This window comes from Hesperophylax consimilis, chromosome 18 (assembly GCF_061612785.1).
Source record: "Hesperophylax consimilis isolate HC1 chromosome 18, BYU_Hcon_1.0, whole genome shotgun sequence".
Classification (NCBI taxonomy): domain Eukaryota; kingdom Metazoa; phylum Arthropoda; class Insecta; order Trichoptera; family Limnephilidae; genus Hesperophylax; species Hesperophylax consimilis.
The window spans coordinates 11,856,456-11,877,867 of NC_142853.1; the positions used below are offsets into that span (position 1 = coordinate 11,856,456).

Below are 21,412 nucleotides of genomic sequence, written 5' to 3' on the forward strand. Positions count from 1 at the left end.
AAGGATTTATAGAGCTAATTATTTGATTTAATACTATTTTTGTCAGTAATTACGTCTTGTTCATGGGCTAGTCTATAGAATTGTACCTATGTTATTTGATATTATATTCTTTTGAGGTATATACATATTGTCCAGCATCCTTTCAACAAAAATTCAATGACTGCCACTGCTGTAATATGGATAGTAAATTTTGGCACTGCAAAGTGGAAGATTTCTGTACTAACATTTAGAATTATTGCTTCCCAGAGTAGAAGATACTCTCAATATCGCCCTGGTGTAATAACACCATTCAGAATTGAAACTTTGGCAATGTTTGGTGACCAGATCTGAATAGCTAGGCACCTTCCCCACCTTCCTCTTCCCATCCCAATTACCTTCAGCCTTACAACATACCCCGATTGGGGATGCCATAGTCTCACTGGCTCCAGACGGTTGGGAGCAGTTGGGACTCTTGTGCGGTTTCACATAATTTTTTATTTTTATTATTATTGGAATGTTGCTTCGAATGTCTTTTATGCTTAGTGATCAGATCTGATCAGCTATCTTCTTCCTTCTTCTTCCCTTATCCCACGTCGTTCAGACTCACAGCACCCTCTGAATAGGCCTCTTATAGTTCCACTGACTCTGGGCAGTTGGAATTCAATATGCAATTGGATTTTGGGACTGAAGCCTTCCCTTTATTTTTCACAGGTTTTAATAAAAGAGGTATAGTAATAAAATATTTTTTTGGCTTGTTAAAATAATTTACTGCCGGTTGTAGGTTTTACAAAATCAGTTCCAAAGGAAAAAAGAAAGTAGATGTTGGTGGTGTTAGGTTGATTGGACTGAGGACTGCTTAAGGGCTGATGGTGATTCCAGCGTTGGATGCGATCCAGTCGAGGTAGCTGGTGACCCTGGTATGGACCGCTGGCCATCCGACTTCGCATCCCAGGGCAAGTCCGAAGGACACAATACCGACCTGCAAATAGTCACAACATTTCATTTTAGTTTGTTCCTTACATGTTCACAGTGATGTTTCGGGTCTGGTGTTGGACAAGTCCGGGAATGGATATGTCCAGGATAACACATGTCTGATATTGGACAAGTCGAGGATAAGAGAAGTTAGGTATTGAACAAGTCCAGTGTTGGACCAGTCTGGTATCAGATAGGTCTGACTTGCTTTAATCAAGAGCAATCATAGGAAAGATCTCATGGGCATAATGCTCTATGTTCTTTAGTATCCCGATACTCAGTCTATTGAGAATTCAAACCTTGAATTTTGACCAAGACTGCCAAAAAGCAAACTTCATAATTGAGAAGATTTTGAAAAGAAGTGAACTTTTTAAAGGTACTAGTTCACAGCATTTACATCTAAAAATGATCAATGCATATCAAAATGTTATGATTTAACAATCACAAAAAGTTTATTTAATTTACCTGGATGGTCTTTCCGTTGCTGACAACGGTCACTGGGCCACCGGAGTCTCCCTAAAAATAAAACAAATGCCTGTTAAAATCAATGAAATTTAAAGTTATGCTGAAATAAAAACATTATAGTGATATGATTTATGAGAGTAATGACAGGGTTGGGTGCACCTTGTTTAGCTTAGGAATCCACAATAGAGTTTCCTATGACAGCAAAATGTCCAGGAATCCAAATGAATGTTTTTATCAGTTTTTCCAGAGCTTTGTATGGGGGCTGTCGCTTATCAAAACTCAAATAAAGCATACAAGGTAATCAAAAGTGTAATCTAGAGGGGAGGATTTAATCTTCTGAGAAGTCAGAAAATGTTAGATGTAATTTTTAAAAATGTATTTGAAATAATTTTACCATGTTAACCATATATTTTTTTTAATAAATTTCAATAGTACACTCTATAGCTTCTGAGGTTTAGTTCAGTGCCTGTGTCATTACTAAGGATGCTGGACGAAGGGTCTCTTTAGAAAGAGGGAAGAGGTAACCTGGCTTTTGAATAAACCCTTTCTCGGTCTATGGTTATGGTGGTGAAAGGTTACAATAGAACTCTGCTATTACAGCGGTGTTCATTTAGAGTCTGTCGACAAAGTCTAGAAGCTTAATAAAATTGGACTAATTTTTTTCATTACTGTGGCAACACCGATTTTAGAACAAATTAGTATATTCAAATGTGAGGTTATATTTGACTTTCGAATCTGAGAGATTGACTTAAATATGAGTATTGTAGGTAGGTAGCTAATACTGGAACTTTTTGAATCTATTAGGTAATAACTGAGTGCGTTGGTGACTACTCACGCTGCAGGTGCTCTTCTTGTCGGCTCCAGATGTGCAGATGTGTGAGGACTGGATGACTCCCAGGTACCTGATGTTGCAGTTGGTGTTGGACATGACGCTCATGACGACGGAGTTCAAGTTGATGGCGATGGCAGTGCTGGCTAAATGATGGAATAAAACATTCAGCCTTATGTGTTTGCAGGTTTAGGTAGTATTTCCAAGCAAGTAAGAATATATTTTTTAAAGCAGCGAGAATATTTTGAAAATTGGATATCGGAACATTTAATCCTATGAAAAAATATTTTGTTTACTGTTGTCAATCAGTAAATAAATAAAGGTTTAGGTATATAAAAAATGTCATATTTTAAAAATAGGTACCAATTAACGTAGGGGATTTACACTAGTCGAAATAAATCAAATTTAAAGACGTCTAAATAGATAAAATTGAAATTAAAGCCTGAACGAAAAATCCTAAATTTACTAGATAATACAAAATAAATGCTAATTTAAATAGAATTTTGTTTCATTTTTGAGGTAAAGGAATTTGTCATCTCTTGTGGGTATTTTAGAATATATGCTTGGCAACCCTGGTCCACATTCATATTAGAACAGATGAACGTGAAAAACTGACGATTATGGATGTTTTTGCACTTTGGTTCAATACAATAACAATAGTGACGAGATGCTATCATTTTACGTGGTGTTCTTCAATGTTAAAAGTGTGTAATTTTAAGAATAAAAAACGTCTCAGCTGACTCAGCTCCCATAAATATTAATATATTTTTCTGTAAGTATCTAATAAACAAATAAAAATATAATCAGGCTAAATGAACTGCGCTTACCATCGGACTCAAGTCCCCATCCGGAGGCGGTGGCATCGAGGTTGACGAAGGTGTTTCCAGCGACTCCATATCCGGGCAGGTTCACGGGCTGGATGTTGTCTGGAAAGATAAATGTTTTTTTGATACTTGGTTTGAAAAAATAACTCACCTTCCAGTTTGTAAATAAATACTTCAAAGATAATAAAATTAAAATAATTGACTGATTTGTATAATGCCATTTTTGTGAAAAATCGCCTCAAGGGCGCCGTACAAATAATTATATATAGTAAAATTAACAAAACTGGCTTACAACTAAGATTTATAATATAACTAGTGACTTATAAGACTCTAATAGTTATAAAGCTAGTGACTTTCGACTAAGTCTTATAACTAGTGACTTAACGACATTCATACTTACAATCGTGGCTTAAAGTTAAAATATTGCAATGCTCGAGTAGAATGACAAAATTTATGGAAATAAGGGTGTGAAAGCGTGAGTTCTTAGTTTGGAAAAAATTTCGTTGAGTTGGTTATACATGCATATATTGCATATCAATATTCCGTAGGATGTTTATTCCAAGTCTCAGGGCCTATACTCCGAACGCATTATCTCAAAATTATCCTATGTCAATTCATTCAAGTAAAATTTCACAAGAGATTTAAAATTTTAGCATTGTTTTTCTAGAATAATGGTTTATGAAGAAACAATATCTTGGCTAAGCCATCAACATTATCATCGCTGAAAAAAAATTTTTTTTTCAATCGCATTTACCTATACTGTGCAAATTTGGGATCAGGCCAGAAAATAAATGAATCTTGCAATGTTTTAATTGATAAAAGCACTTACTGGTGATGGTGACGGAGATGGGCAGCTTGATCAGGGCCAGATCGTTCTGGAGCAGAGATGGGTTCCATCCTGGGTGGATAATGGACACGGTGCTCTGGAGGATGGTGTTGGCGGGGTCCCTGATGGTGTGTGCACCGAGCACGATCTCGAAGGCGGTTACGGTGTTTTGGCCATCGTACACGCAGTGGGCGGCGGTCAGCACGAAGTTGGTGCTGACCAGGGATCCTCCGCAGAAGGCGGTACCTTGGGGAAGGGTCAGGAAGAGTCCAACCTGGGACACACAAAAAGATAAGTCATAAGTTATATAACTTGACTATCCGAGATGGGCACCGCACCCCCTCTGCATTTCTCTCAAAATTCGCAATAATTGAGGTGGTGATTAACACATTATTAAACTTGCCAGAAGATCGAATTCCTCTGAAAATTCTGAGTGTGAAGCTTGAATATTGTTTTGGCATAAAACCGTAAATTTTTGCCCGTTCGAGCACTTTTTTGTAAAAAAAGCCTGTAAAATCACATATCTCGTACATTTCACATTATAAGACACTGATGGAACGCGTACCTACACAAAATACGATTTACACAAATTCAAGAAATGAAATATGTGTTTTATAAAAGTAGGTATCTATGGGCAAATCGAATCGGTATTAAGTTTTGTGAACCAAAACAGGGACACTTGACACTAGACTCCTTTCGGTGTCCTCTCCTTCTGGAGCTTGGCTATCTCCAGGGCACTCTTTATTCCATTAGGAAGATGAATATTCGAACTAAAAGAAGAATCCAAAAAACTTGTTAACGTACCTGATAGGGTCTGGAGTGAGGGACGACCTCTGATCCTCCGGTGATCCTGTTGAAGTACTGATCCTTCTGAATGAAGTTCATGATCCTGTTGAGGCCTGTGGGGACCATATAACGGTCCACATTGGCGGAGGCCGCAGCCACGAGGAGGGCGAGGAACAATACAACCTTCATGGCGAATGAATATCTGAATCTCCTGAGTTCCGCAAGGCCTTATATTGGGTCCCATTATCTTATTTCACTTCTGAATTATCTTAAAATCCCCAAAAATTTACGAGATTAATTACTTAATCAGATTTTATCAATCACGAATATGTGTTTTTCCAAACAATTCCTTATCTGTGTGAGGTTTTGATTGTGTTAGCTAACCGAAAAAATCTTCGGTGATTAATTGCTATTATGTATTGAGTCAAAGGATTATGGGTTTAGCTCGCTAGGATAAGAAGTGATAATAAAAATCACGATAAATGCGCACTGAACAAGAATGAGAGATAGTCAATAGTACATGCAGTTTTTTCGTTTCTTCTTAACAAGTTACAAATAGTATATTCATTGCTATGGCAAAATAATGCAGGATGACTGTTTCATCTATAAGGTTGTCATCCGATGATATCGTGGTTCCAAGGGTCATTTGGCAGTCATGCCACATGTCCAGAACAATTCCATTCGAATTCCGAGATTACTGTGGCGATGTTGGACACCTAAGACTAAATATCTTATCTAACTTATCAACCTTATCCACTGGATTGTACTTATGACTCGCAGGACCTAGCATGACTCTTTATGTGGTGCCTGTTTTCGTCACAACGTTGTTGGTTGAAGTCAATGTTTCAGTTCTTGAAGTAGACATTATGTATTAAATTCACTCATCTGGAGGAACCTATTGGAGTATATTTCTGTGTTTTAGGAAATGGCTAAGTTTGTTAAAGCTGGCCCATCCAAATCTTTATCCTCTCTCAATTTCACTGGTCAAACTAGGAAAAGAAAATCAGACCATCGAATATGAATAACTTGAACTGAGTAAATTTACCTATTGATCTATATTTTCTGAAGATGTTCCTTTGACGCTAATTTGCGGGTCTCGGGAGCCAGTGAATTTTGTTTGAACCATCTTACAGCACGAAAATTAGGTATCGAGTGATGTGACCTGAGAAGATCTCAATCTATAACAAACTCATTTTTACTTTTGCACTTGAAAAATCGATCTAAAAACTAAATCGCCAAATATTCGGCTATACCGAGCAGTCTTCTACAGTTTTGAGCAATTATTAATTTCAATTATATGAATATACACAAAGACATGATGTACATAAATCATTGTTATACAATTGTGTATATTTATTGTGTCCGTGGTGTATAGGGAGTCCGGGGGTAAAGTGCGCAAGCTTCGGGAGGCGATTCTACGTGATAGTACCTACAAGTAATAACGTAAAATATCTTTTTCAGAAATTTATAAGTTTTAAACTATTTTCAGGTACAAAAGGGGAATTTTTTGGATGGAGAAAATATTATGGGTGTAGAAAAAACTCGGATTTTAGAAAAAAGTTCTCCATACATTTTATTTCTACTATCATGTAGAATCACCCCCCAAAGTTGTGCACTTTATCCCATGATATCCTGTAATGTGGCTTAAAATTGTGAGTCAGCACACACCTCAATCTGAATTTAACAAATTAAATGGAACATGCTCATAATACGAGACTTACTACAAACGATGAACACGTTATTCCCAGGTATCTAAATAAATACGGTCAAAGAATCTTACAATATGCAATTTCCCTAAAATTTACAAAATGTTAGCAAACTCAATAGAAAAATTGTGAAAAATTTTCATAAGGAGATTCTGCCCGCTAAAAAAATGGTTACGTGAAAAAGACTTTTTGTTCTAATCTGTTTTTCTCCGATATTACCTTTATTTTATTTACTCTAATATTATTTACTTTTATTTTTTATCTCAACTCTATGATTCAGAATAATAATGCTAAATAATGAAATACGGACGGGTTGTTTCGGATAATTTGAACAATTCATCAAATTTCAACGTTCATTTTCAAGTTCTGTGAAAGATTTTTTCAAGTTCTGTTTTTATTTCAGTTTTGTCAAGCAATTAGCCTACAATGATATAATAACAGAACTTGAACAGGACTTTCACAGAACCCGAAAATGAACGTTGAAATTTGATGAATTGTTCAAATTATCCGAAAAAACCCGTCCTAAATATAAAGTAGATTTTAAACGTATGGCGTTGACAAACTGCTGTCTAGCATTGTAAATAAATAAATATTTAATAAAAAGTCTTTTTTTTTGTTTCCCGGGGGGCCCCGTGGGATCAAAGGCATTTTTTTTAACGTAAACAGGTTCAGAAGCAAGCCATGCATTATTAACAGTGTGGTATTTAGTATTGTGCCACAGTGCATTAGTCAAGCTAGAGTTAGTAGCTACTGATCTTACGTTATGGCAGGTTTGATTAAAAAATCGAGTTTATGCACAAAGAAACTACCTATTTAAAAGTATCACAATCTCAATCTCGAAATTCACCGTTCCCTGTACTTAAAAATTGCACAGAAACTTTGGTACATGGGACATGGGCATTTTGCAGCAGTTTACTATACAAATGTTAAATGTTTTTGCTTTAGTCAGTTTTGTTAATAATGCTATCGGCAATGGACCAACAATGAGAGAATCCATAGTTTGTTTTTAAAATTCATTATTCATTGTATGAACTCTAAAACTTTTGCTTTGAATTTAATTAAGTGTCATCATTTTCAAAATTGAGGTGTATGTTTGGAGAAGTGATAAAAACCTATAAATATACAGGGTGTCCGGAAACTCGTAGTACAAGCGGGAAACTGGTGAATCTACATCAGATTTGGAGTCGATTTTGTAGTATACTTTTTTTTTATTTGAGCTTTCGTTATCGAGTAAATCGAATTTGAAGTTGATTTTTTTTTATTTTTTTTTTATTTTTTTTTTAATCAAATTCTTATAAATTATTACTGAAGATCAAAGTACCCAACTAATTAAAACTATTTGAAAGTAAAACAAATGAAGAAACTCGGATTTGAAGCATTATTTTGAAATCACCCTTCATTTAACCCGGTGTAATCATAAAATATTTCTGCTCTGCAGGGTTAAAACATCTGTTATTCAACCCTAAACACCAGAAAAAACTTTAGCCCTAAAATAGCCAAAAAATATTTTTTTTTGGTTTTTTTTTTTTTTTTTTTGAAAATGCTCAAATCAAAAAACTTTATGTTTTTTTGGGTTCCCCATGTGGTGTAGATTCTCCAGTTTCCCGCTTGTACTACGAGTTTCCGGACACCGTGTATATATAGGGTTTTTTTTATTACAAAATTGGAACTGATTTGTCGAGAATGGGGTTGTCTTCTCTGAATTTTGATACTTGTGACCGATCGAAAAAATTGTGACACCAAGGTACAAATACGGCGGTCATACCGTCATGAGACACCACTGCACACGTTTTACCCAAGTTAACTTTGAAAGCTCATAAGGTAATTTCGTCAATTTTGGAGATATCGAAAACTAATTTTCTGTCGTTTACTCTTTGAATATAATACATTTTCATTAAAAAAACGAAACTATTCATTCAGACTATCCCGAGATATTTATCGAGTATTTCCGAAATTTCCATTATAAATTTCAATTCATTATTTAGTGATTGTATGTACTTAGTACTTACCAAATCTCATCCATACAGGCACCAAATATCTAACCGATTGCCCAGATAGTGCAAAGATCTGGATTAATGCGAGTATTTATTATGTAGGATCACCCAGTGATAAAATCACAATAAAGCAATTCAAACACCATAAAATAAAGAACACATCCTTGAACTAAAGACCAAAGTCTAAACGTTAAACAATTATTGAGCATTTCCGATCACCTGTGAATTATTGAGGGTGGCTGGTAGCAGCAAGCAGCAGGGGGTGGGGAGGGATGAAGAATCCGCCGATCCACCCCGACTCCATCTACCATCCGCCTCATCCGAAGCCGCTAAGTGCATTCCTAACACCGCATACTCTTTATCTATTCAGAATGTCTGGGGCAGGGAGTGCCAATTTCGAAGCTTTTCAATAATTTTCTTACTGTGGAATTTCAAATCGTTACACTTGATTATCGTGTTATAATATATTCTGTAGGTGAACTAATCAGCAACCTGTAACCCCTTGGATGCCAGCGTATCCATAGCGGATATATGACGCTAATAGCACACCGCACTTGCCTCCAATTTGTGATACGTTGAACCTAAAAATGCTCATAGCGTAGTAACATATAATATGTTATTCGCTTGGCAAGTAAATAATGTATTTTAATATTAATCAAGCTGTCGTTTCGTCACTTGCAAACCTATTTATTTATTAAATAAACGCGTCACAAATTCCGTGTCAAGTCAATCTGATTTTCAAAAGTCATAGGTGCTGTATTTATTTATTGTAAAGCTTCACATAAATGGTTTATTTTTTTTGTGAAGAAAGATTATCTAGATGTATAATATAATAAAACTAGTAGAGTACTCTCGTTTTTCCTCATTATATGAAAAAAAAAATATGACATTAAAAAGAAAATATTTTTTTTCTGAATATAAGTAACTATCTCGGGGAAACCACATTTTATGGACATTTAAATTTATTATAAATATATAAACACATTATCTGGCAATTTACAAAAACATAATTTTTCCAAAAACAAATAACTTATTACGAAAATAGTGTCGGCGCATGACGGCCCGCTTGACATTTTAGCTCTTGGTTATTTTCTCTTGAAATAGGTGCAGCTTGACAATGATATCTTTGCAGCAGGCCAGAAAAGGAATTTAACTGACACATTATTTTATTTTGTCAATATATTTTCAATTTGTTCAAATTCGGTTGTTTTTTCTGTGGTATGAAGTGATTCGTCATTACGTGAAAACCTGTGAAAAGTGATGTACGACGCATTCTTCTTAGGGTTTTGGCATTGAATGTTGAACATATATTATGAAAAGCCCCAATAATTCCAGTATTACGACGAGCAACCGCCTGTTAAAGTTATGTTGTCACCTTCGCCGTAAATAATTACTGATCGGTTTTATTATCATTATATTTTTTTTTTAATTCACTATGTTCAATATGTTCACTATTTTCAGTGATTTATCCCTGTTGTCAAGCTGTACATTTCCTCAAATCCGTGTCCCTGTTGCAGAGTAGGTAATAACTGAAAAGATAAAAATGATAATCAATAATTAATTAATGGATTATTGTTAGCCCCTGTTTGCCAGGAACTAAGTGTGGCGTGTAAAACAAATTGACGTCATGGGAGGTGGTTACTCCGATCTCAACTTGGCGACACTGGCCCGGGGAAATAGAGGGCATAATGGAATCTTTCATGTCGTTTTATCCCGGCTACATCACGGAAAATTGCTAAATAATTCACCGTCTGCAGATACGTCGGATGCAGCGAATCTGTGGATTTTCCTCTGGTACTGACGAAGGTAATTAAGTAATCCTTAATCGAAAGAAAGTGCATTCATAAGCCATAGGTACTGACTGCACTAATAACCAGATGACGTCACAGTATTAATTAAACTCACCACAATGCTCCGCAATGGCGCTGCGATCGGGGATGAATGACGTCAATTGAATTCAGATTTAAGAATGATTTAACATTGGCTGAATGTATATTTACAAATTTACGAGAGTATGCACTTATAACTTCACTAGAGTGTGTACCTATTATTGGTTGGCTGCAAGCATAATTTTAAGTCCCTTTTTAGTCTTATTTTTCACCGGGACGGGACACCATAGTGGAACCAATTTATAGAATTTCAGGAAAAGTTATTGACCACAATATTATGCTAGGGAATTTTGGAAGAAATAATTCCTCCCATTATATGAATATAAAAATTTCGCAAGAATATATCCAAAATTTCCCTAGAATATTTGGAATTTCCCTACATTTTTGTGCTTTTACCCTACTTCCTAAAAATATTTTCCTCCTCTTGCTGTAGGGAAATTTCATTTATTGCATTTATGCATCTATCAACTACTTTTATAAATTAACACAACAGAATCAAGGAAAAACAAAGATTTATAAATAACAAAAAATAAAGCACCTAAGGTGATAATAGTAATAATTATTCTAAATTTTCCAACCACACTTTGGCAACAAAACATTATTTTGATAATAATAAAAGATTTTTTTTTAAACGAATACAAATTTTAAAAAGGGTTAATAGTCAATTAAATATTATTAATAACCAATTTTTTTAAAGGGCCATCTTTTAATTTTATTTATTTTTAGTAATAATATTTTCTTTACTTAATTTTTTGGCATTTAGACAACTTCGTTATTCCTTAATTCTGTTGTTTATATATACAAGTTATTTATATGTGTTAATTCATATTATTGTTACATGCATAAATGCAATAATTAATGATAATTTTATATAATTGTTTTTATCAAAATAACTAAATAATCACTGCTTATTGTAATATTTTTTTTGTTTATATGTACTTGTTTGTCTATACTTGTCAGTCTATTCCAAAATTTGTTATTTTCTTTATAGATTTCGTAGATTTTTAAACAAATCGATTCTTTTGATAGTAATGTATACGAAGTTATTTGTTAGTAGTTTATATCTATGTCTGTCGTTTATACGGGATATTATTGCAATCAGAAAATGCAAAATAACGTACATATTTTCTTCTCCAAAGGGCTAACAAAATGACATGGAAATCAAATCTAACTCAATCACCTAGTACAAAGTAGACATAGTCCCCATTTCCTGAATATATTTCAGAGGTGTCAAAGTGAAACTGCAGACTAACCAACCGTCACCAGTCACCGCTAACGACAGGTTTTTAGGTTTACTTTCAGGCACTGAAATGACAGTAACTCCATTTGCATTATTTTAGCTACACGATCAGTGCCGGATTTGTAGTGACAGAGTAGGCAATTGCCTACGGGCCGCTACAAAAATGTAGTAAAGATAAAACGTTAAAATAAATAGATCAACTCATAATTAGCGATGAGTCGTTCACGAACGAACACCGCACAACCATAGCTAGCTCTTTTTGATGAGCCGTATTCGTACGACTCCCGGTAAAGTAGAACGAACCGCACACTTGAGCTAGCTCTTTTTGATCAGCCGTATTCATACGACTCCCGGTAAACTATAACGAACCGCACAATTGAGCTAGATCTTTTTTGATCAGCCGCATTCGTACGACTCCCGGTAAACTATAACGAACCGCACAATTGAGCTAGATATTTTTTGATCAGCCGTATTCATACGACTCCCGGTAAACTATAACGAACCGCACAATTGAGCTAGCTCTTTTGATGAGCCGTATTCGTACGACTCCCGGTAAACTATAACGAACCGCATAATTGAACTAGCTCTTTTGATGAGCCGTATTCGTACGACTCCAGGTAAACTATAACGAACCGCACACTTGAGCTAGTTATTTTGATGAGCCGTATTCGTACGACTGTCGGTAAACCGAAACACGGCTCAATTGAACGGGTACTCTTTTTTATCAGAATTGTTATTACGTACTCAAAGACGTGAATGACTGTCCGATATCTGGACTTGGATATGTGTACCTATGCCTATAATATCTTATTGTAAAAATTAGGAGTTGCGGGGAAATCAATCTCCATGTCTCATTTACTGAGGTGAGGCTTACCTGAGGTACTTATACCTGAGGAATGTTTTTTTTCTACCCGATGAGTGGGCTGTGCCTATCGTGGCCATTTTTTTCTGTAAGTATATATATATTTTTAAAAATTTAATTTAAAAATAAATAAAGGTTTATTTTTTTTAATTTTGTGACTTTATACTATATTTGGTTGCTATGTATTTTTTTATTTGAGTCCACTCATCAAGGGGGGAATGTAATAGAGACTGAGAATGAATAGGTGGGATTATCATCCACCCCGGCGGTCCTCAATCTTTAAGTAAAGTGGACTTACTGGCACTGTTCGAAACGCGCACAGCCCTCTAACAGATAATCCTTATAAGTGTGATCTATACTAATAGTCGTCGATAATTTACACATAAACTTTCGACTCCTAGGCCCCAGACAAGTCAATAAAATTCATAGAATTTTATCGATTTCTACTCGAACAAAAAGAAAATTGACGCTTCTATCGGTTTTTTTCTGGATTGCGCATGTAAGTAGGGCACTGATTAGTGACCAAATTAGGATACAATAGCAATTGAAAAAACATTTACAAGCGTTTGATTGTTTCAATAAATATTTAATTTTCACTTTATTGGACACGACAGAGGACTAAATGTGTTTGAAATAGTTTAGGAAGGGGGCCCCAAAATGATGTCTGCCTTGGCCATAGGGGCCCCCACATGGCATAGTCCGGCACTGCACATGATATTGGTACAGTGCATTACAACCCCGCTGTATTCAGGAATGTGGAATGATTCAGTTATAGACTAAAACAAGGGTCCTTTGAAAGTTGCGGTCGACGAATTTGCATAAATCCAAAAGGTTTCACACTATCCAAAGTTTGTTCACCGGGTTTTGGAAGTTTGACCGAACAATTTTAGCTGTGGGTATGATTGTGATATACTTGCATAATATACCAGCGAAGGGGAGTGTTATTGACCAGCGCTGTTGAGACAAATTCGAGAGGCCCCCGGGAAAACTCTTCGGTTGTATTACAAGAGACATTACATATTCTTAAATTAATTCAACTTCTTTCCGATCCGTGAAACAGCATATTCGGCAACCTCGACAACCAAGCAGAACCGATACGTCAAAGTAAGCTGTTGATGTTATTTTATCGATTATTCCCGTCTTTGCTGAATATATGAATTAGTTATTTTTTAAATGAAAAAATCTATTATTTATATTTCCAGAGAACCTTTTTAAACAACAAATGTAAGCAAGCTTATTTTGTGAACAAACGTGCTAGATAAACTAATAATATTTTAGTTCACGTCTACTGTCATATGCCAAGAGCGCAATTTGCGGTCGTGCTAGGACGCGTTGAGAAATTAATAATAATGTTGATAAAAACCCTTTCCGTGTCATAATTTTATGTTCGTGATAGCAAACACCCTAGAGTATTGATCAACTCCAGTAAAATATTGGCAACTTTACTAGTATCGGATGGAAACTCTGGCCGTAGCATGTGTAGTATGGCATAATCAGGCATAATATCCATCCAAATGTGTGAAAGTAAACCAAGCCTCACAACTCGTGCCGTTAGAAGGCGCTAGTGTAGCATACTGTTATCACAATGTATGGGAATTGTGAAAAGTTGGAGAATGGTTGGAGGTATTATAACTATTCTACAATATTTATAGTATTTGGTGATATGGTTTCTGGATCCTATTTTAATAGACACCCAAGCGGGTGTCCATTAAAATATCATGAATATCTTATTGTAGCCATATTAAAATAAAATACAGTTTTTCTTATAAAAGGTTATCTTTTACGTACAATGAAAAATAACCCATTAAAGCCAGTATTGCCCCTACCCGTTGTTCAGAAATGTTGCTTGATTAACTGTGTTAAGTAATTAGATTTGAATAGTGAGGTGTTTTAACAGCTTCCCTGCTTCCCCTCTTTCTTTTTCTTCTTTATTTCTATCCCGCTTATAGTTTTTCTCACTGTTTGGAGTGTCGTAGTTCCACAGGCTTTGGGGGTATTGGAGCTGTCGTGCCACATAAAAATAGGTATATTTCATCCTCAGTGACCGTCTGAAAACCATAAAGTCATTAGTCTATCTATACGATGGTTAAAATCCAGTTCCCAGTCTGACTTATTGTTATGTTATCTGTCTTGACATATCTGATAGCATCACCGTGTCATAACCATTTCATCACATTATTTATGGACCGTAAAATTTCATATAAAAACTTTCAACTTTACTACAATTGTCGGTTAATACTCCAAAACCGTTCATCGAAGAAAAACGTCTGCTCACGAAAAAGTAGTTTTAAGTTGTCTGATGCCTCAATAACTTATGTAGAGAGAGAGAGAGAGAGAGACCGAGAAACAGAGAGAAACAAAGAGAGGCAGAGAAAGATAGAGAGAGACAGAGAGAGACAGAGATCCACTTGCCTACTTCCCATTCAAACTTTATATTGCAGAATGGCCTCATAAACACAAACTTTACGGTTCATTACGCCATTGGAGCGGAACAAAGAGTAGGTATGGATATTTTAAGGGAAAAACTCGAGGAAATGATACCATTCCTAGTGCCCTCGCAGTTTACTCTGGCATATTTGGTATGTTTTGTAAAAGCTGGTAAACTTTTATAGATTTAAGTGCAGAATCGTGGCCTCTTTAATTTTCCGACCACATCCCGCATGGGCCGGTACAAGGTACAAGGTTTTTTTTTTTTTTTTTTTTTTTTTTTTTTTTTTTTTTTTTTTTTTTTTTTTTTTTTTATAAATTTAATTTAGATTAAATTTGATAATATTATTATTAAGTTCTGCAAGTGTTTTAGTTTTTTATTATTGTGACAGCTGTTTCGGCTTACAAGGCCATTTTCAAACTGTGGTTAGTCCACATTGAGACGACGTCCTTATACTATTTCAAATGTAAATTTTGAAGGTGCATACATTGATTTATTACTGGTTACACCGATGACATGATCCATTGTTGGTTAAACCAATCTATGTCTTCCCCTCAGTAAATGGTAATGGGTTCCCAATTATTTACTAATGACTTTATTGCTATGAATTATTTGGGTGCATTATACTGCTTGGGTTTTGTGAAAATACTAAGAAGTGGTGAGTAAATTATTTTCCGTACTTTATTAATTAGTGTTAAATTTGGGTCATTCGTTCGTTTATTGATTTCTAATTGTTCAAGTAAATTTAATCTAATGCCCTTTTTTTCTATATGCAATGGTTTAGGACCCTTGTTGTTAAGTGGGTTATGATTATTCACCAAGAGATGTTCTGCGAATTTTGAGGATGTGTTTTTATTATTATAACATCGTATATGTTCTTGGAATCTAGTTGAGAATGCCCTCCCCGTTTGTCCGATGTAAGTGGCGTTACAATCGGCGTGGTCACATTTTAATTCATATATGCCACTGTTATTGAGTATAGGGATTTTACTTTTAGAGTTTTTAAGGCTTGTTCCTAAATTATTGTTTGTTCGAAAAGCTATATTTAAACCACATTTTTTAATTTCTTTTGCAATTTTTTTCAGATATTGGGCCGAGGAATTCGAGACATGCAAATTTTTCTATATTTTTGTTATTTACCGGATATATTAAATTGATTTTATTTTTATATTTCTTATTTTTTATTATTTTTTCAATGTTATTTGCCTCATAGCCGTTATTAATCGCGATCGTTTTTATCGTTTCCTTTTCTTTTACATAAGCTTTATTGTCTAAGGGAATGTTAATGAGTCTATGTACCATTGAATGGTACGCTGATAATTTATGAGACCAAGGATGATTTGAATTTGAATTTATTGTTGTATCTGTAAAAGTTGGTTTTCTAAATATTTCAAAGGTATGTTTATTATTACTTTTACCAATTGTCAGATCTAAAAAGTTTATTTTACCTTCAATCTCATGTTCAACTGTGAAGCAGATTTTATTATTAACGGTGTTGGCCCAATTAGTAAAGATATCTAACTGTCGGTTGGTACCATTCCAACATATAAGGATGTCGTCTACGTATCGGACATAATATACTATATGTTTAGCTAAGGGAGATTTAAGAATTATATTTTCAATATAATCCATAAATATCTCCGCTAGAAGTGGACTTAATGGTGACCCCATGGGGAGACCATCATGTTGTTGGTAATATATATCATTGAAAAGGAAATAATTTGTATCTACGCAGATTTTTATGAGCTGGAATAACTCTTTTCTTATTACCGGATTGATATTGCATTTTTCCAAGATATTTTCAATTATTATTAGGCATTCTTTAATGGGGATGTTGGTAAATAGGGATTTTACGTCTAGAGAAATGAATTTACAGTTATGCGGGAGATTAAAATTTTTTATTTTATTAACTAGTTCTATCGAGTTTTTGACACTGTAACGTGGTGAAAAATTTGTTAATTTTTTGAAGATGAAGTTAAGTCTTTTAGCCAGGTTTGATGTAGGGGCGTTAATAAAAGATACTACGGGCCTTATTGGATTATTCGCTTTATGGAGCTTAGGTTGGCCATACAGAGCTGGGGCTCTTGGGTTCATGACCCTTACGTTTTTCTTTGACCATTCGGTGGGAAATATGGCATTGCAATTATTTATAAGGATGTTGACGTTATTGACAATTTTATTGGTTGGATCCTTAGTTAAAATTTTAAAATCTTCTGGTAACAAGAAGTCTTCCACCTTACTGATGTAATCAATTCTATCTAAAATAACGATTGAGTTACCTTTGTCAGCTTTGGTTATAGTTAGATTATTATTTTTAATTTTATCTCTAATTTCTTTCAATGTTCGGGTTTCTGTACTGACAGCATATTTATTTTTATTGTTTATCGATTTTAGTGTTTTTTCTAAAATAACTGCTGTGACGTGTTTTGTTAAATTATTATTTTCCACTTTACGTAGAGAAATTTCAGTGTCGATAGCTAATGATTCTATTTGTTTGGGTGTTACTTCGCTAGGGATTTTATATTTAAAGCCTTTATCTAATAAATTATTTTCATCCGTTTCAAATGCAGTGTTTGACAAATTCACAGTTTTTTTATAAAATTCTATATTTTTCCTGGTGGGAATCTTAGTTATTTTCGAACTTTTATTTTTGTTATCAATCAAATTTTGAAGTTTATTTTGTTGTGTTTTAAATTTTTCAAATATAATTCCGTTAATATGTTCACGTGTATCAAAATCTAGGGTATCAAATTCCCATGCGTGAAGTTTAAATGTTAATTCTGAATGGATCACCTTTATGTAGTGAAGCAATGTGTCCCGTTTCCGACAGCACTCCTTTGTTTCTTCCTTCAGCCATATCCTCTGTGCTCTCACCACAGTGGCTATGGCTGCCGTAGATGTACTTTTGATGGAGATCTGCACGAACTTCGGAATCACATTACACTTCAAGCACTCTTGGTTGAACCACAAATTTTGAACTATTTTTCGATGTTTGAGTTTAAGTCGTCTATATAAGATCACAAGGGTAGCTATATCAACTACCTTTAATTTATTTATTGTTTTTGTGTTTAATTCGTAGAACTCCATTTAATTTTTTTATAAATTTAATTTAGATTAAATTTGATAATATTATTATTAAGTTCTGCAAGTGTTTTAGTTTTTTATTATTGTGACAGCTGTTTCGGCTTACAAGGCCATTTTCAAACTGTGGTTAGTCCACATTGAGACGACGTCCTTATACTATTTCAAATGTAAATTTTGAAGGTGCATACATTGATTTATTACTGGTTACACCGATGACATGATCCATTGTTGGTTAAACCAATCTATGTCTTCCCCTCAGTAAATGGTAATGGGTTCCCAATTATTTACTAATGACTTTATTGCTATGAATTATTTGGGTGCATTATACTGCTTGGGTTTTGTGAAAATACTAAGAAGTGGTGAGTAAATTATTTTCCGTACTTTATTAATTAGTGTTAAATTTGGGTCATTCGTTCGTTTATTGATTTCTAATTGTTCAAGTAAATTTAATCTAATGCCCTTTTTTTCTATATGCAATGGTTTAGGACCCTTGTTGTTAAGTGGGTTATGATTATTCACCAAGAGATGTTCTGCGAATTTTGAGGATGTGTTTTTATTATTATAACATCGTATATGTTCTTGGAATCTAGTTGAGAATGCCCTCCCCGTTTGTCCGATGTAAGTGGCGTTACAATCGGCGTGGTCACATTTTAATTCATATATGCCACTGTTATTGAGTATAGGGATTTTACTTTTAGAGTTTTTAAGGCTTGTTCCTAAATTATTGTTTGTTCGAAAAGCTATATTTAAACCACATTTTTTAATTTCTTTTGCAATTTTTTCAGATATTGGGCCGAGGAATTCGAGACATGCAAATTTTTCTATATTTTTGTTATTTACCGGATATATTAAATTGATTTTATTTTTATATTTCTTATTTTTTATTATTTTTTCAATGTTATTTGCCTCATAGCCGTTATTAATCGCGATCGTTTTTATCGTTTCCTTTTCTTTTACATAAGCTTTATTGTCTAAGGGAATGTTAATGAGTCTATGTACCATTGAATGGTACGCTGATAATTTATGAGACCAAGGATGATTTGAATTTGAATTTATTGTTGTATCTGTAAAAGTTGGTTTTCTAAATATTTCAAAGGTATGTTTATTATTACTTTTACCAATTGTCAGATCTAAAAAGTTTATTTTACCTTCAATCTCATGTTCAACTGTGAAGCAGATTTTATTATTAACGGTGTTGGCCCAATTAGTAAAGATATCTAACTGTCGGTTGGTACCATTCCAACATATAAGGATGTCGTCTACGTATCTCAATAACAGTATATCAATATACTCAATAACAGTGGCATATATGAATTAAAATGTGACCACGCCGATTGTAACGCCACTTACATCGGACAAACGGGGAGGGCATTCTCAACTAGATTCCAAGAACATATACGATGTTATAATAATAAAAACACATCCTCAAAATTCGCAGAACATCTCTTGGTGAATAATCATAACCCACTTAACAACAAGGGTCCTAAACCATTGCATATAGAAAAAAAGGGCATTAGATTAAATTTACTTGAACAATTAGAAATCAATAAACGAACGAATGACCCAAATTTAACACTAATTAATAAAGTACGGAAAATAATTTACTCACCACTTCTTAGTATTTTCACAAAACCCAAGCAGTATAATGCACCCAAATAATTCATAGCAATAAAGTCATTAGTAAATAATTGGGAACCCATTACCATTTACTGAGGGGAAGACATAGATTGGTTTAACCAACAATGGATCATGTCATCGGTGTAACCAGTAATAAATCAATGTATGCACCTTCAAAATTTACATTTGAAATAGTATAAGGACGTCGTCTCAATGTGGACTAACCACAGTTTGAAAATGGCCTTGTAAGCCGAAACAGCTGTCACAATAATAAAAAACTAAAACACTTGCAGAACTTAATAATAATATTATCAAATTTAATCTAAATTAAATTTATAAAAAAATTAAATGGAGTTCTACGAATTAAACACAAAATTAAATCCCTATACTCAATAACAGTGGCATATATGAATTAAAATGTGACCACGCCGATTGTAACGCCACTTACATCGGACAAACGGGGAGGGCATTCTCAACTAGATTCCAAGAACATATACGATGTTATAATAATAAAAACACATCCTCAAAATTCGCAGAACATCTCTTGGTGAATAATCATAACCCACTTAACAACAAGGGTCCTAAACCATTGCATATAGAAAAAAAGGGCATTAGATTAAATTTACTTGAACAATTAGAAATCAATAAACGAACGAATGACCCAAATTTAACACTAATTAATAAAGTACGGAAAATAATTTACTCACCACTTCTTAGTATTTTCACAAAACCCAAGCAGTATAATGCACCCAAATAATTCATAGCAATAAAGTCATTAGTAAATAATTGGGAACCCATTACCATTTACTGAGGGGAAGACATAGATTGGTTTAACCAACAATGGATCATGTCATCGGTGTAACCAGTAATAAATCAATGTATGCACCTTCAAAATTTACATTTGAAATAGTATAAGGACGTCGTCTCAATGTGGACTAACCACAGTTTGAAAATGGCCTTGTAAGCCGAAACAGCTGTCACAATAATAAAAAACTAAAACACTTGCAGAACTTAATAATAATATTATCAAATTTAATCTAAATTAAATTTATAAAAAAATTAAATGGAGTTCTACGAATTAAACACAAAAACAATAAATAAATTAAAGGTAGTTGATATAGCTACCCTTGTGATCTTATATAGACGACTTAAACTCAAACATCGAAAAATAGTTCAAAATTTGTGGTTCAACCAAGAGTGCTTGAAGTGTAATGTGATTCCGAAGTTCGTGCAGATCTCCATCAAAAGTACATCTACGGCAGCCATAGCCACTGTGGTGAGAGCACAGAGGATATGGCTGAAGGAAGAAACAAAGGAGTGCTGTCGGAAACGGGACACATTGCTTCACTACATAAAGGTGATCCATTCAGAATTAACATTTAAACTTCACGCATGGGAATTTGATACCCTAGATTTTGATACACGTGAACATATTAACGGAATTATATTTGAAAAATTTAAAACACAACAAAATAAACTTCAAAATTTGATTGATAACAAAAATAAAAGTTCGAAAATAACTAAGATTCCCACCAGGAAAAATATAGAATTTTATAAAAAAACTGTGAATTTGTCAAACACTGCATTTGAAACGGATGAAAATAATTTATTAGATAAAGGCTTTAAATATAAAATCCCTAGCGAAGTAACACCCAAACAAATAGAATCATTAGCTATCGACACTGAAATTTCTCTACGTAAAGTGGAAAATAATAATTTAACAAAACACGTCACAGCAGTTATTTTAGAAAAAACACTAAAATCGATAAACAATAAAAATAAATATGCTGTCAGTACAGAAACCCGAACATTGAAAGAAATTAGAGATAAAATTAAAAATAATAATCTAACTATAACCAAAGCTGACAAAGGTAACTCAATCGTTATTTTAGATAGAATTGATTACATCAG

The 21,412-nt window shown here is 34.1% G+C and overlaps 1 protein-coding gene across 1 annotated transcript; it reads right to left on the reverse strand.

Moving 5' to 3' along the window:
* Positions 1 to 650: 650 nt before the first annotated feature.
* LOC149415383 (brachyurin-like) lies at positions 651 to 4,870 on the reverse strand. The gene is made up of 6 exons (XM_089642318.1): positions 4,700 to 4,870; positions 3,899 to 4,169; positions 3,073 to 3,171; positions 2,252 to 2,391; positions 1,417 to 1,467; positions 651 to 958 (listed from the first exon to the last, which is right to left on the reverse strand). The coding sequence occupies exons 1-6, from the start codon at positions 4,868 to 4,870 to the stop codon at positions 836 to 838; spliced, it is 855 nt and encodes a 284-aa protein (XP_089498444.1). The 3' UTR covers positions 651 to 835.
* Between the last annotated feature and the right edge of the window lie 16,542 nt (positions 4,871 to 21,412).

Coding starts and splice junctions, on each gene's coding strand:
- LOC149415383 (XM_089642318.1), bottom strand. CDS start 4,870: ATGAAGGTTGTATTGTTCCTCGCCCTCCTCGTGGCTGCGGCCTCCGCC. Junction 4,170..4,699: donor CTCACTCCAGACCCTATCAG/GTACGTTAACAA, acceptor TGTGTGTCCCAG/GTTGGACTCTTCCTGACCCT. Junction 1,468..2,251: donor ACAAGAAGAGCACCTGCAGC/GTGAGTAGTCAC, acceptor TTTTATTTTTAG/GGAGACTCCGGTGGCCCAGT.